We start from the raw sequence: 18113 nt of genomic DNA, 5'->3' as shown, positions 1-18113 counted from the left end.
GGTGCAGCAAAGGTTAACCACTAAAGAATATGACATATAGATACACATACTAGGACTGCTATCATTAAAATTTTTCGCAGTTGTAACATTTTTTGCCTTCCAACTTTTTGTTTTGGTGATAAGTACAGCTGTGGTCAGGTTAGTTGGTAGCTGTACCCAAGTCAGAAAATTGTTACAATATTTCTGGATGTGTATGATAGCTTCCAATCTTGAGAACAGGCTGTCACTAATCACAAGGCAAATATGGAGGGGGGTTAGCCATCCTCCCCCCTCCTCACCCCACCTCCTTTGCCAGAAAATTTTAAAAATCAGCCTTTCAGGTGTTTAAACACTATATTTCAATATTTGACGATCCTAAATAACAAAGATACCTTTAATTGATCGTACATTTACTTTTATATCAGTATTAAAATTAATCCAAATTATCACCTTCAATAAAGAAAATTTCTTCAGCCTCAGTGTCTGTCACACTTCCAGTGAATGTGACAGCGAACCCTACAATTGATAATCCCCCTGCCACGTCCACATTTACCACTGACTTTTACCTCCTACACACATTTCTGCCTCACAGAAAATGCCTTACACTTTTTTACTTCACTCCCCTTTTCGTATGACGGCAGCTCATGTAACTTGCTGATGACAAATATTTCCAGAGTCAGATAATGATTCCTGTTGACATAGTAGTTGCTGCGGTACTGAGAAATGAGGCTTAATTTCTTTTATCTGTGTCACTGCTACTGGTGCGAAACAGCGCAGCATTTTTTTTTTCCTTTTTTCTTTTAATATAATGCATAAAATGTTTCGAACTCAGTGTAAATGCACGTTTAATAAGTTGTGGTGAAGAAATCATTTGTAGACCGGTTTATTGTGTACTCAGGGTGGAAGTCATTGCAATCTACGAAATATTTTAGTAGCATGAGTACTGAAATGTAAATGGTGCTGTTTCTGATTTTTTTTTTTTTTTTAAACATGTTGTTGTTGTTGTGGTCTTCAGTCCTGAGACTGGTTTGACGCAGCTCTCCATGCTACTCTATCCTGTGCAAGCTTCTTCATCTCCCAGTACCTACTGCAACCTACATCCTTCTGAATCTGCTTAGTGTATTCATCTCTTGGTCTCCCTCTACGATTTTTACCCTCCACGCTGCCCTCCAATGCTAAATTTGTGATCCCTTGATGCCTCAAAACATGTCCTACCAACCGATCCCCTCTTCTAGTCAAGTTGTGCCACAAACTTCTCTTCTCCCCAATCCTATTCAATACCTCCTCATTAGTTACGTGATCTACCCACCTTATCTTCAGCATTCTTCTGTAGCACCACATTTCGAAAGCTTCTATTCTCTTCTTGTCCAAACTGGTTATCGTCCATGTTTCACTTCCATACATGGCTACACTCCATACAAATACTTTCAGAAACGACTTCCTGACACTTAAATCTATACTCGATGTTAACAAATTTCTCTTCTTCAGAAACGATTTCCTTGCCATTGCCAGTCTACATTTTATATCCTCTCTACTTCGCCCATCATCAGTTATTTTACTCCCTAAATAGCAAAACTCCTTTACTACTTTAAGTGTCTCATTTCCTAATCTAATCCCCTCAGCATCACCCGATTTAATTTGACTACATTCCATTATCCTCGTTTTGCTTTTGTTGATGTTCATCTTATATCCTCCTTTCAAGACATTGTCCATTCCGTTCAACTGCTCTTCCAAGTCCTTTGCTGTCTCTGACAGAATTACAATGTCATCGGCGAACCTCAAAGTTTTTACTTCTTCTCCATGAATTTTAATACCTACTCCGAATTTTTCTTTTGTTTCCTTTACTGCTTGCTCAATATACAGATTGAATAACATCGGGGAGAGGCTACAACCCTGTCTCGCTCCTTTCCCAACCACTGCTTCCCTTTCATGTCCCTCGACTCTTATAACTGCCATCTGGTTTCTGTACAAATTGTAAATAGCCTTTCGCTCCCTGTATTTTACCCCTGCCACCTTCAAAAAAACATAAACTGCAAAACATCTACAGTATAACCCCACTTTTACGTTCCCGGAATTAACATTTTCCCGCCATTTACGACATTTTTTATCAGTCCTGTCAAATTTTCAATGCCCACAATATCAATTTGCACCTGATTTTGCGTCAACATATTTATAATTTTCCCATGATTTACACATTACGAAATAATGTTTGTGGAGAAAATACGATGCTGGCATAATGTTGGCTGTCCAGTAGTGCTTACAAATTTAAGTGGTTAAGTTTCTTGACACCAGGGCACTCTATTCAGCAGACTTGAACAGGTACGAGTAGAAGTTGTAACAGTTTGTGCCATATCTCCCGCCACTGTCAATCTGTGGTGGCTGATGGGAGTATATAACTAAGTTCGTTCGAATCCAGATATCATGACCAATCACAACCATTTTCAAACTGTCTGTACAGTGAAAATACTTGGGATCATCATGACACCTCTGTCGAACCATATTTAGCGTGTTTCAGCACATGGCCACGTGGAGTGGTAGTTGACAATGTCCTTCACTTTGTGTTGCTCAAATGTTTTTAGTGTAAACACAGCGCCGGGTATGTATTGTAATCACGCTGAGCAAAACGTTTTTCTAGAATTTATTCTCGTTGTCAAGTGCAGTATTTACTTATGTATTTTTTGTGATGTTACACAAACAAACAGTGTGAGTGATAGTTCGTGTGTGTGTGTGTGTGTGTGTGTGTGTGTGTGTGTGTGTGTGTGGTTTTCTACATAACTGATGAGGCACAGTACCTGATAACCTCAAAAACATGACTACAGTGCAAGAGACGCAGAATAACACATATTTAAACACCACACAAAATACTTATTTACATATTTACACTTAACAAAGAGAAAAAAAAAAAAAAAAATTTCTCGAAATGCGTCATGCTAAGTATGAAAAAAAAAAAAAATGTAACTAGTGGAGTATTTCATTATTTAAAACCGAGCGAGGTGGCGCAGTGGTTAGCACACTGGACTCGCATTCGGGAGGACGACGGTTCAATCCCGTCTCCGGCCATCCTGATTTAGGTTTTCCGTGATTTCCCTAAATCGTTTCAGGCAAATGCCGGGATGGTTCCTTTGAAAGGGCACGGCCGATTTCCTTCCCAATCCTTCCCTAACCCGAGCTTGCGCTCCGTCTCTAATGACTTCGTTGTCGAAGGGACGTTAAACACTAACTACCACCACCACCACCATTATTTAAATAATGAATGACAGCTGCAGGCTTTACAAAAACATCTATTATGACGTTTCAAATTAAGTCACATGTTTCCACTTCCCAGACAGTTATCAATTCCAGTTACACCAGCGGTTTTTATTAGCTAATAGATCTTTATTAGGTAGTAAAAAAGTCACTGACAAGTCTTTTGATGCCTGTTATGTAAATACATCATACATAAAGTGCAAGGGGGTATCCTATACGTAACTTTTACAGATTGAAACATTATTTCCCACATTTTACATTTTCTTGCATTTTACACCATTTTTTTGAAGTCCCTTGAACAGTGTAAAACCAGGGTTTCACTGTATTTCCATAATTTTTAGTAGCTTCCCCTAACTCTGTAATTAAAGTGATAAATCCATAACAATTATGGACTATCCGTAATAGTTGGCAGCCTTGATGATGTATGATTACACATCAGTAAGTTGTGTTACCAGTTTAAGTGGAAATAGATGTGAAGTATTTCACAGATTTACCCCTGATTTAAAATTTCATTTAAGTATGAAGAAGAACAGAGCTGAATTCATTAGATATGGAAAACAGAAAATGCTAATCATGAATTTTGTTTTTTTTTATGAGAGCCAGATTGGGAGTTAAACTGCTGTGTTATTTTGGATATGAGATGCCATTATCAGATCAGGAGAGAGAGAGAGAGAGAGAGAGAGAGAGAGAGAGAGAGGAGCGGGTAGATGTATTAGAATAGGATGAGTATTAGCTTGAAAGTTCAAGGGACTTGCTTTTGTGTTATCTTTCTACGCAATCATCATTTAACTTCCTAATTTTTCTGTTAGCATGCTTTTTCTGATTCAATCATTCATATTTTCTCATGTTGACATCATATGGTGGAATTGTTATCAATAAAAATCCAGTTACAAAGTGACAATTATTGAACTATATGAAATAAAATAGTCATGACTTATGAATGGTTTGCGTTAGGATGTTCAAACTACATGGTTGGCTGCAGGGCATGATGGTAGTTAGTCTGCACATGCGCACACACCTTGTTGTTGGCCAGTTGCAAGTGAAAATGTCACGGTACAATATGCCTGAGCGTACAGCACTTGTGAAGGCCTGCTATGCGAGCAATAACAGCTCAAGCTCAAAGGAAGTTTGCGACTGAGTTCAAGCTGAACACAACCGGTCCAAGTGTGCTAACAATCAAGAATTCGACTATCAAGTTTGAGAGAATGGACAGCATTCGTGATGACAGTGTTGGCAATGTCAGTCGTCCATGAAGGGTGAAAATGCCTGAAAACGTCAAGAAGACACCTGCTGTGTTCCAAACCAGCCCCAGAAAATCGATCATTCAAGCTGCATAATAGGAGGGAATCAACTGGGAGACACTGCAACAAATTATTGTTGAAGACCAGCATCTCTTCCCACAAAAATTTCAAACCTCATTGAAGCAGAAGAGTGTTTGATGTCCTGGAGGAGCACTTTGGGGACCACACTCTGGCTCTGGCCTCGATTGGGCGCCATATTCTCTGGATCTGAACACATGCGACTCCTTTTTGTGAGGATATATTAAAGAAAGTTGCACAGCAATAGCCCCAAAACCATTGCTGAGCTGAAAACAGCCATTCAGTAGATCATCGAAAGTATCGATGTTCTAACACTTCAGTGGATCATGCAGAATTTTGCTATTCATCTGTGCCAATGACGGCAGGCATATCAAACATGTCATAACCTAAAACCGAATATCTGTAGTGAAATTTACATGTAGAATAAAGTGGGTGCACACCACAGTTTGTCACTAATTTACGTTTTCTTTGACGAAATAGTTGTTGTTCAAATGGTTCAAATGGCTCTGAGCACTATGGGACTTAACTTCTGAGGTCATCAGTTCCCTAGAACTTAGAACTACTTCAACCTAACTAACCTAAGGACATCACACACATCCATGCCAGAGGCAAGATTCGAACCTGCGACCATAGCGGTTGCGCGGCTCCAGACTGTAGCACCTATAACCGCTTGGCCATGCTGGCCGGCTGTTGTTGTTGTAGTCTTCAGTCCAGAGACTGGTTTGATGCAGCTCTCCATGATACTCTATCCTGTGCAAGCTTCTTCATATCCCAGTACCTATAGCAACCTACATTCTTCTAAATCTGCTTAGTGTATTCATCTCTTGGTCTCCCTCTGCGATTTTCACCCTCCGCACTGCCCTCCAATACTAAATTGGTCATCACTTGATGCCTCGGAACATGTCCTACCAACTAATCCCTTCTTCTAGTCAAGTTGCGCCACAAATTTCTCTTCTCCCCAATTCTATTCAATACCTCATCATTAGTTACGTGGTCTACCCATCTAATCTCCAGCATTCTTTTGTATCACCACATTTCGAAAGCTTTATTCTCTTCTTGCCTGGTTTCACTTCCATACATGGCTACACTCCACACACATACTTTCACAAATGACTTCCAGACATATAAATCTACACTCGATGTTAAAAAATTTCTCTTCCTCAGAAATGCTTTCCTTGCCATTGCCAGTCTACATTTTATATCCTCTCTACTTCGACCATCATCAGTTATTTTGCTCCCCAAATAGCAAAACTCCTTTACTTAGTCTCATTTCCTAATCTAATTCCCTCAACATCACCCGATTTCATTCAACTACATTCCATTATTCTCGTTTTGCTTTTGTTGATGTTCATCTTATATCCTCCTTTCAAGACACTGTCCATTCCATTCAACTGCTCTTCCAGGTCCTTTGCTGTCTCTGACAGAATTACAATGTCATCGGCAAACCTCAAAGTTTTTATTTCTTCTCTGTGGACTTTAATTCCTACTCCGAATTTTTGTTTTGTTTCCTTTACTGCTTGCTCAATATACACATTGAATAACATTGGGGATAGGCTACAACCCTGTCTCACTCCCTTCCCAACCTCTCCTTCCCTTTCGTGCCCCTTGACTCTTATAACTGCCGTGTGGTTTCCGTACAAATTGTAAATGGCCTTTTGTTTCCTGTATTTTATGCCTGCACCTTCAGAATTTTGAAGATAGTATTCCAGTCAACAATCTCAAAAGCTTTCGCTAAAAAAAAGCTTTCGCTAAGTCTACAAATGCTAGGAATGTAGATTTGCCTTTCCTTAATCTATCTTCTAAGGTAAGTCATAGGGTCGGTATTGCCTCACGTGTTCCAACATTTCTACATTTCTACGGAGTCCAAATTTACCTTCCCCGAGGTTGGCTTTTACCAGTTTTTCCATTTGTCTGTAAAGAATTCATGTTAGTATTTTGCAGCCGTGACTTATTAAAATGATAGTTTGGTAATTTTCACATCTGTCAACACCTCGTTTCTTTGGGATTGAAATTATTATATTCTTCTTGAAGTCTGAGGGTATTTCGCCTGTCTCATACATTTTGCTCACCAGATGGTAGAGTTTTGTCAGTGCTGGCTCTCCCAAGTCTATCAGTAGTTGTAATGGAATGTTGTCTACTCCTGGGGCCTTGATTTAACTTAGGTCTTTCAGTGCTCTGTCAAACTCTTCACCCAGTATCATATCTCCTATTTCATCTTCATCTATATTATCTTCCATTTCCATAATATTGTCCTCAAGTACATCGTCCTTGTATAGATCCTCATATACTCTTCCTACCTTTCTGCTTTCCCTTCTTTGCTTAGAACTGGGTTTCCATCTGAACTCTTGATATTCATACAAGAGGTTCTCTTTTCTCCAAAGGACTCTCTAATTTTCCTGTAGTCAGTATCTGTCTTACCCCTAGTGATACATGCCTTTACATACTTACATTTGCCCTCTAACCGTCCCCGATTAGCCATTTTGCACTTCCTGTTGATCTCATTATTGAGACGTTTGTATTCGTTCTTGCCTGCTTCATTCACTGCCTTTTTATATTTTCTCCTTTCATAAACTAAATTCAGTATTTCTTCTGTTGCCCAAGGATATCTACTAGTCCTCATCTTTTTACTTACTTGATTCTCTGATGCCTCAACTATTTCATCTCTCAAAGCTACCCATTTTTCATTTACTGTATTTCTTTCCCCCATTCTTGTCAATCGTTCCTTAATACTATCCCTGAAACTCTCTACAACGTCTGGTTCTGTCAGTTTATCCAGGTCCCATCTCCTTAAAATTCCCACCTTTTCGCAGTCTCTTCAGTTTTAATCTACAGTTCATAACCAATAGATTGTGGTCAGAGTCCACATCTGCCCCTGGAAAGGTCTTACAATTTAAAACCTGGTTCCTAAATCTCTGTCTTACCATTCATTACATAAACTATCTGAAACCTTCTGGTATCTCCAGGCCTCCTCCATGTATACAACCTTCTTGAATCAAGTGTTAGCTATGATTAAGTTATGCTCTCTGCAAAATTCTACCAGGCGGCTTCCTCTTTCATTCCTTACCCCCATTCCATATTCACCTACTACGTTTCCTTCTCTTCCTTTTCCTACTATCAAATTCCAGTCACCCATTCACCCATGACTATTAAATTTTCATCTCCCTTCACTATCTGAATAATTTCTTTTATCTCATCATACATTTCATCTATCTCTTCGTCATCTGTGGAGCTAGTTGGCATATAGTTCAATAATTGTCACCTTGTAAGTACAAGAAAGACTCACACACTGAGGGTTCCGTACATACTTAAGGGATTACGTAAGTGTCCGATACCACCTGTCTGGTTTGACCCATGGTGTCATCAATATGGCGGAAATGGCTATTCTAAGCATCTCCAATATGGTGCCTATGATGTCACTACATGCACATGGCAACAGACACAAAAATACATATAAATAAGGCAATAACATCTCCTCCCAAAAATACAGTCAGCCGTGGGAAATTGGAGGTTTTAGGGACGGGACAAGCTAAATATAACATAAAAAAGAAAAGACACACCATGATTCCAAAAAACACAAAATGATGATAAAAAAAATTACAAAATCTACGGGAATCAGACACTTCCCTGAGACATGTATGGGTCAACCGCAGCTGACAATACCAAAACACCAATGCCTACAGCAAGAACTACGAAAATTGGAATCAGACATTTCCCTTGACCACAGTTGATAATACCAAAACAGCAATACCTACATATAAAACTGTGAAAATTGGAATTGGTCATTTCCCTTGACCTATATAGGTCAACCATAACTACTGATATGAAAAAACCGGCACCTACAACTACGAAAAACAAAACCAAAACCACATAACCTCAAAAATTAAAAATTCAAGCATCCCTACATAAATTAAAACACATTCAATACACAATAAATACACAAAACATTACAACTCAAGAAAACTAGTCCCAAAAAAAAAAAAAAAAAAAAACAATTACTCACCACCAACAAATGTCGGCACTGCAAAGTAGGCAGGCCATCCCAAACACACACACACACACACACACACACACACACACACACACACACACACACAAGATAACATCTACAAAAACAACCAACTCAAACTCCGCACCATAATGATGTCCCACATCATAATACCCTTACATCATGGGTCAAAGCAGACGGGTGGAATCTGATGCTTCCATTGACCCATACTTGATTATGTATACAGATAGTTCATGCAACCTGGAAATTTTTCCGATTTTTGTCTGTTATCAATATTGTTGATACTTGGAACGTGTCAAAATATGTGATATAAATGGCCTTTCTTTTGACTGCAATGATGTAGGAGATTAAATGTTTTACACCACAAAGGGACCATAGGCCTTAGTACATGATATAAATTTCAACTTCATGCGTCTACCCATTCCTGAAGAAAACGGGCTTAGACAGACAGACAATGAGACACATAACAAATGACAAACAAAATACTTTTTCATATATTTACAAACTAACAATTTCCAGATGTTTTCCTTTACTTTTACTGTGAAAGCATACCATCTGCCAAGCTTCATAGTTCTACATCGACAGGACGTACACTATAGGTTTTGATGAGTCAGTCTGCAAGTATTAAAATATGTGACATAAGTGGCCATATGTTTCAACTGCACTGGCTCAGAAGCTTCAATTTTTGACACCAACAAGTGACTGTAGACCATAGAATGTGGCACAAATTTCAACTTGACATTTCTGCCTATATCTGATAAAAGGAATTTTTAACAGACAGACAGTCAGTCAGTCAGTCAGACAAACAAAATGATCACAAAACAGTTCCATTTTTACTGATTGAGGTATGGAACCCTAAAAAGTAACTAACTTATCAAAATGAGAGAGGTAACAGGTATCAGTTACCAATTGTTGGCACAAAAATTGTGATGTTTGTTTGAGTGGGGCATGTAAATCACAAAAAGTTAAATAGAGCTACTTGTAATCTGAATCTCAAAGTTCATCACAGCCTTCACTCATTCTTCATAGAGCATAATTGCTACCCAAAATTTCAAATTTTCATGCTAAATTTCTTACCGAAGAGTATTTAATTAAATGTCTTACCAGTATAAATAATTTCCTTCATCTAACACAGTTCCTGGCATAGGAAGACCATCACTATCAAGTGAAGTGTTCTGTCCAATGAGGTTTGGATCAAGCTCAAAATAGCAGTTTTGCTGTAAATACATGGAAAGCCATTAAAACACTGTTTTGTTGTGAGACAGAAAAGCAGCAATTTAACTTAAAATACAAAATTACAAGGGACTGTGAAAAACATACAAAAAGAGAAGAATTCAACAATTTGGTTAGGATGGTCAAAGTCTTGCTATCCTCATGTCACCTTTTCAATAATTCTATTCTTCTTACTTTAACTCTAATTTACTTCTTTCTGTGTTTTGTTTTATTTCTCTATTTTATATTATGTTTAATTTTTTTAACCACTTCACTTATTTTATATTTGAAATTTGTTCATCCAGCCCAATGGCATAATTGTCAGTCCTATTTGTAACTGTATTCCTTCTCTTGTTATTTATTCCTTCCATTATGACTTATCTACTGCCCATCCACCAAGAACCTAAAGTTAACTAGAAAGACTTTTTAAACATGGCATTTCCAATTGGCTCTCTGATTTTGTTGACGATCTAAATCTACTATGTATGCCTTAATTGTAGATTTTATATTTGTGTTCATTTTATCTTGTCAACATCAAGATTTTTGCAAATGAAGTTTAAGCTTGAAATGGACTAGGCTACTGACATTAATAGGTCATGGTTCCATTTAAGGAATCATTCCAGCATTCACCTGAAGTGGCTTAGGGGAAACAAATTAGGATGGTTGGCCAGTTTTTCCTTCTACTTTTCCCTCCATGATTCTCTGTAGTAGTCACTTCCTACATAATGTGTGTCCCATCCAAGATATTTTCCTCTTCTCTATCATCCTCATGAAGTTCCTCTCCTCTCCTACCCAGCTCAGCAGCTCCTCATTTCTCAGTCTATTGACTCATGTCACTTTCTCGATTTGTCTCCATAACCACATTTAGAAGTTTTCTAAATATTTTTGTTCTTGCCGTCTGTCATACACCACAAAAAACATTTGGTGGGACTCTTTCTAAATGTAATGGGGATGCTACTGGCCGGCACTAAACCTTTCACTCTCCCAAAAGCTCTCTTTCCCATGGATATTATGCACCTCACTTCCTCTGGATAACTTCCATTAGATGCTATTCAGCTTCCCAAACAATGAAATGACTGAACCTATTCTAATGTCATTCCATCTAATGATATATTAATCATGCCATTGTCCTTTCCAATCATCATCACTTTGGTCTTGTCAATGGTCAGTCTCACTCCAAACTCTTGACCCACACAAAATATTCTCCATCATTATTTGGATTTATTCCTTTGTTTTTGCTAGCACAATTATATCATCACTGTATTTGACAGTTTTTATTCTTTCTCCACCCACTACAAGTCCTTTTGATTTTTCCAAGGCCTTATTGATTAGCTTTTCAACATACATATTGAGCAGTGCTGGTGACACACAACCACCCTTTGTCACACATCTTTCAATACCTCTCTCTCCAGTTTCATTTCCAAAATACCACTTTCTGTCCCAAACAGAGTTGCTATATCAACCTTCTATCCTTCCAATCTATATCAGTACCTTTCAGAAACTACAACAGAAAACACCAATCAGTTATGTCAAATGCTTTTTTGTAGTTGACAAAACAAACATACATTTGTCTATTCACTTCAAAAAATCTTTCTGCCATCATCCTCAGACACCCAATCGCATCTCTGATCCTTCTGCCTTTTCTAAATCTGAACTGATCTTCTCCTGCATTCTCCTCTATTTTCCTTCCTATTCTTCTCAGCACTATTCTGGCCACAGCCTTAGTAACATGGCTTATAGAACTAATTGCCCTATAATTTTTACATTGACAGACATTGCATTTCTTTGGGAAGGGAACCACTGTGGTCGTAAGGAGATCTTCAAGCCAAATACCTGTGTCATATATCCAACTGATCAGATTTGTAACTCTAGTTACAGCATTATTTCCTAAGGCCTTCTGTGTCTCAGAGGTTATTTCACCCTTTCTTTAAGATCCAGGATCGTGTTCTCCACCTCCCAGTTTTCTATTCTTCATCTCCAGTGATTTTCATCACAATCTTGTTAATCCTCTAAAACTAATCCTTCAAGATCAGCCAATCATACAACAAACAATGGATAATCCAGGATGGAATGTAATAATATTATGAAAAGGATAGTTGCTACCCACCTTACAGCGGAGATTCTGAGTTGCAGATTGGAAGAACGAAAGGACTGTCAGAAATTTAGTTTTCGGTCAGCAAGGGCTTCATGGGAAATAGACAAAACATAAGGACGCATAGACGCACACACGAATGTAACTCACACACACGTGACCACAGTCTTTGGCTTCTGGCCTCTGATCATGTGTGTGTAAGTTGGGTTTTCATCAGTGCATGTGTGTACGTGTCTATTTCTGATGAAGGCCCTGTTGCCTGAAAGCTCACTTGCTCACAGTCTTTTGTTGTGTGTTTCTGCGACTCAGCATCTCCGCTACATGGTGAGTAGCAAATACCCTTTTCGTAATACTGATACAATCATACATTCAATTATTGACAAAATAATTTATTTGGATAGATAAAAAATCTACTCACCAAGCGACAGCAGAACACACACATATAAAAGATGGTCGTAATTGGCAAGCTTCTGGAGACAGTGGCTGCCTGAAGAAGGAGCCACTGGTTCCCAAAGCTTGCCAATTACAACTGTCTTTTATGTGTGCCAACCAATTCATGGGCCATCTAGAGGAATCCTTCCTAAAAAACCCAGAATTCTAAACCCCTCACCTGGTTCAGATTCACTGATGACATCTTTGTAATCTGAAACGAGGATGGTGACACCCTATCCATATTTCTCCAGAACCTCAACAACTTCTCCTCTTTGCTTCACCTGATCCTACTCAAACCAACAAGTCATCTTCCTAGATGTATATCTTCACCTCAAAGTAGGCTACATCAGTACCTCCATCCACATCAAACCTACTAACCACCAGCAATACCTCCACTTCAACAGCTGCCACCCGTTCCATACCAAGAAGTCCCTTCCGAACAGCCTAGCCACCTGTGGTTGTCGCATCTGCAGTGGTGAGTGGTCACTCTCAAAATATACCAAGGGTCTCACTGAAGCCTTCATAAACCATAATTATCCTCCAAACCTTGTACAAATATAAATCTCCCGTTCCTTATCTTTCCAGTCTCCCACCACCTTCCAAAGTCCCACCATCTGGCCATAGAGGAGCATTCCCCTCGTACCTCAGTACCACCCAGGACTGGAGCAACTGAATTAATTCTCCGCCAGGGTTTTGACCACCTCGTCGTGCCCTGACATGAGAAATGTCCTGCCCACTTTCTTTCCCACCCCTCCCATAGTGGTATTCCCCCATCCACCAAACCTACACAATATACTCGTCCATTCTTACACAACCCCTGCTTCCAACCCCTTACCTCATGGCTCATACCCCTGTAATAGACCCAGGTGCAAGACCTGTCCCGTATATGTTCCCACCACCACGACTACTACTACAGTCCAGTCACAAACATCACCTAGCCCGTCAAAGGCAGGGCTACCCATGAAACCAGTCACTTGATCTACAAGCTAAGCTGCAACCACTGTTCTGCAATCTATGTGGGCATGACAACCAACAAGATGTCTGTCTGAATGAATGGCCACCAGTGTGTGTGTGTGTGTGTGTGTGTGTGTGTGTGTGTGTGTGTGTTGTTGACAAGGGCCTTACTGGCCGAAAATATTTATGACAGTATTTTTGTTGTACCGATCTGCGACTCGGCATCTCCGCTTTATGGAGAGTAGCAACTTTCCGTTTCACAATGTCTTTCATGTGTGCGTTCTGCCGCCGCTTGGTGATTAGATTTTTTTATCTAACCAATTAAATTATGATATAATCATACAGATCGTAAATGCATGTGTGCCTTTCACATATCTTTGTTTTCTTCATATTGTCTAGCATTCCTTGCTTGCTGCTTTTTCACAGTTCTTTCATTGATATTCACTTTGGAACTCTGTACATTTTTCCTTGCCTTTTTAATTGTTCTATTTCCACAGATTGCTTCTTCATCCAATCTTCTCTTGCTCTGTAAGTGATCCTCCTCAATTCTCTGTTGAGTAGACTGTTTTCTATATTTCCTTTTCCTTCTCCTGAAGAGTCATTTTTTCTTTCTCCACACATCAGTTTTATCTAGTACATTCTGTGTGATATATTCTTTTTTAATCCTTGCTTTTTTTTCTACTTTTGCACCTTCTGTCTCCAAAGTTTCTAGCATTACATATTTAATGGTAATCTCCACATCCCCCCCCCCCTTCTACTTCTGATAGACCCAAATTTGAACTCACTCTTCCCAAGTTTTCTTCCACACAGTTTGTAAAGAACTCAACATCTTCATACTTCAGTTTTGCCAGAGTCCCACTTCTTCTAACTACCAGGGCTTTTGTACATCATAATGTCCAACAACATTTCCATGACTACACCTCCCCACAACACTGTCCCAATCTGCCATTATCATTGCTCTTGACCTTTTGCTTCTTCTTCAAATGCCTATTCTATTTGTTCATATATGTTGCCCAACTCTTCAAACCATGGAAAATCCAGGATGGAATGCAGCAATATAGTGAAGAGGAAAGTTGCTACTAACCATATAGCTGAGATGCTCAGTCGCAGATAGGCACAACAATAAGACTGTTACGAATAAAGCGTTCAGCCATTAAGGCCTTCACACACAGACACACACACACACACACACACACACACACACACACACACACATGGCCAAAAGCTTTATTTGTGACAGTCTTTTTGTTGTGCCTATCTGCAACTCAGCATCTCCGCTATATGGTGAGTAGCAACTTTCCTTTTCATAATATTGTCCAACTCTTCCTCGTCTGCTTTTGATGTAAGCATGTATACTGGAACAAATTAGGCTTCCACTGGGCCACTTCATTGATATCACCCTGTCACTGACAGGCACTGTTATCTTGATATGTTCTTATCCAGATTCTTCTTATACAATATGCCTACTCCTCCTCCTTTTCAGTCTTCTCCCTTGTAAATCATCTTATACTCTCCAAAACCAACTCCCTTCTCCTTCCCCTTCACACGTCACAGAGTCCTAAAACATTCATGATATTTTGCATAATTTCCTTCTTCAGATTTTCTGGTTTATGTTTCTCATTCATTGTTCTCACATTTCAGGTGCCAATCCTCAGTCCTGAAATTTCAGTCTTCTTCTTCTTTAACCTCTCAGCACGCTGTTTTCCTGGAATAGTGCCCACCAAGAAGTGCAATTGTGGGCATATTATTTTGGAATATTTATTCTCAGGAACAGTCCCAGTGGGACTAGGGATACCACAAGGGTCTTTAATCCAGTGGTTTTCCCTTACCTTCTGCATCCTATGCCAATGACCTCCAATAGGTTCTTCTGTCTTTAGAAAAATTTCTCATTTCAAGGGCATGAGGGTGCCCTGGATTTCCATACACCCATCCATCCTACAGAGGCTGTTGGCACTTGGTGGAGCCATATATGCCAGTGAAAGTACTTCATTAAATGTCTAGAATTTTTATAAGGTCTAACATCTGGAAATACTGAGAAATAGGAAATAAGGAAACAAAAGGGATACGAAGATTGCAAGTTCCTCTACTTTAAGGATTCAGAGTGTGCAGAAAATATTTCACAAAAAAAAAAAAAAAAAAAAAAAAAAAAAAAAAAAAAAAAAAAAAAAAAAGAAATAGAACTAACGGGTAAACTTCAAACTGCAGTAAACTACGCTAAGGAACATTTTGTAATAAATGGGACAAAAATGAGAGCTTAATTTGAAATAAATCATATGGTGCATATGGAGCCAAAGGGAAACTCTCAAAAATAGTTTTTTCTGTCATTTTAACCTTTTTGATAAATCTTTATACATTATGATACAGTTAAAACCCAACAATTTTCTTTGCATTAACAGCCATGGCCTTTATTTCACACTTGGTGATATGAAAGATCAGTATTAAAAGAAATCTATAAGTACAATAAATTAAAATCCCAGTAAGTAACAGCATGCAGTGATATGTTATCACTAAGGAAATGAAAAACAACTTACTGTTGGTAATTCAATAAAATCAGATTTGTAAATTGATCCATGGCATAGACCTCTTTCATATGATGATTTGTTAATAATCATAGCATCTTCCATATCATACCCCTGGAAACGAAAAGTTTTGCAGTGTAGGCACAATACTCAGAGCAACAATTTCTCTGGAAAATTGAAACTATCAGACAAATGGACAGAAATATATATAAGAAACTTTTAAAAGATCACATACTAAGTAACAATTAGCCAGTCATTAGTTTTAGCACATGAAACTAGCTGCTCTTCCTGCGTAGTACTTTGTGAATGAAACAGCTGCACATCTCGATTTTATTGTTTTAAGAGGTAAAAAACTATAAAAGATGTTCAATCATACTAGATCCCCCTGTCAAACCATACATATGTATTGATTCAATATCAATTTGAAAAAACTAAGAATGTGCAAAAGATACTGAGAATTAGCAATCATAGCCAAACCCATCTGTCACGTAATCTCGAAATAGTTTCAGTTTCATCATTCACAACAAAAACTAACAAGAGGTGGTTGTCTAAACAGGTTTTTTTTCTTGCTATGTGGTTCGAGCTAATGATTCAAGTGTGATGAGTAGTTTGAAAGTCTTCATTAATGGTCACTATGTTGGGAAGGCTCAAAAATTAAAGTACGTAACATCCTGAATTAGTGAAATAAAACTTTATTAGACACTGTAACTTACCGACCTGTGGGTATGCCACTACCTTGTAAAGTCTCATGCAGTTTCTATCTTCTTCTATGATGAACTAAAGATACACGTAACACTCGATAATTTTTTTGTCATTTCTCTACACGTTTACTATAACACAGTTTAGTGTGATGATCAGCTTTGTAAACTATAGGAGCCTCAATATTTTAACATATGTCATTAACTTACATCTACTTGAAAAAGTTTCAAAATTCAACAAGCTGCAATTATCTACAGAATAACTGTATATGTTGGAGACTCACTACCAGACTGACACATAGTAACTATACACTCCAATTGTCCAACCATGACTTACTGACATAGAAGTTAGCATTTCAATTACCAGGCACAGACTGTCCAAATAAAACATAGTGTCTGAACCGGATGAATGCTTCTAATTTGAATAATTAGCAACCTAAATGGTTATTTTAGAGAGAGAATACATTTTCAGAAACAGAAAAACCAGGGATATGAAATTATGGCACTAAATTCTGAAAAGAATTACATGTTAAGATCGGAATATTCTGAAACACATAACCTTTACATACAAATAACTTTTGAAATATTACAATTTCAGAAAAGTAAGATATTTGCTTGAAAGAGGGAAGCAAGAGCTTTCAAACAACTTATTCCACAATGGAAACAAACGATTTTTAATATAATTGAATTCTGATATCCACGTAATTTATACTTATCACAGATTATGAATATTTCTTTAAATTATATTTTTCATATGAACTAAAGGTACTATCATCGTTAGTAGACTGTAAATTACACTGTGAATAATGAAGTTTAACGAAATTGCATGATAAGAATTTAGTCATTTTACTGCATATGCATTATGTATATAATGAAAAAAATACACTATTATGAAAAGACTAGACTGCTACTCACCATATAGTGGAGATGCTGTCACAGATAGGCACAACAGAAGGACTGCTCAACAAGTAAGCTTTCAGCCAAAAGGCCGCCTCCTGATTTAGACAACATACCCACACATTCACAAAAAAGCATCTCGCACAAGCCTGACCCCTGTCTCTGGCTGCCGAGACCAGGCTCTGAGCAACAGTGCATAATGGGAGAAGCAATCTTGATGGTGGAGGTAAGAAAGTGGCTGGGGTGGAGAAAGGGATGGATATCAGGGTAGAGGTGGGGGAAGTAGAGTGCTGCTCGTGGGAGCATACAGGGATGAGGTGGGGGGGGGGGGGGTAAGGCAGCTAGGTGCAGTCGGGAAGTTAGACAGAGGGCAGAAGGGAGGGGACGAGGGGAAATTGGGGGGGGGGGGGGGGGCAGAATTGAGAGACACCAATAGACTGTAGACGCATTGGTGGAATAGAAGGCTGTGTAGTGCTGGAGCAGGAACAGGGAAGGGGATAGGTGAGTGAAGGACAGCAACTAATGAAGTTTGAGGCCAGAAGGGTTACAGGAATGTAGAATGTATTGCAGAGAAAGAGTTCCCACCTTCCTACCAACACCAGCTTTTCTGAATTGTGCAGGTGGGAACTCTCCATGCAATGTATCTTACATTCACTTAACCCTCCTGGCTCTGACCTTCGTTATTCACTGTCCTCCACCCACTTATCCCCTTCCCTGTTCCCACTCCAGTTCTACACAGCCTTCTATCCACCAATACAT

At 38.7% G+C, this 18113-nt stretch overlaps 1 protein-coding gene across 1 annotated transcript in view; it reads right to left on the bottom strand.

The window, feature by feature from the left end:
* LOC126457182 (DNA-directed RNA polymerase I subunit RPA2) overlaps positions 1-18113 on the bottom strand; it is a 228653-nt gene that overhangs the window by 75744 nt on the left and 134796 nt on the right. The window contains exons 14-15 of the mRNA XM_050093269.1: positions 15772-15873; positions 9655-9767 (exon numbers count right to left, since the gene is read on the bottom strand). Coding sequence (XP_049949226.1) covers positions 9655-9767; positions 15772-15873 — 215 coding nt within the window. The remainder of the gene's footprint in view (positions 1-9654; positions 9768-15771; positions 15874-18113) is intronic.

The sequence above is a fragment of the Schistocerca serialis genome, chromosome 2 (genome assembly GCF_023864345.2).
Source record: "Schistocerca serialis cubense isolate TAMUIC-IGC-003099 chromosome 2, iqSchSeri2.2, whole genome shotgun sequence".
Classification (NCBI taxonomy): domain Eukaryota; kingdom Metazoa; phylum Arthropoda; class Insecta; order Orthoptera; family Acrididae; genus Schistocerca; species Schistocerca serialis.
The sequence above is the reverse complement of the archived record's forward strand: the minus strand, read 5'-3'. Positions and strand labels throughout refer to the sequence as shown.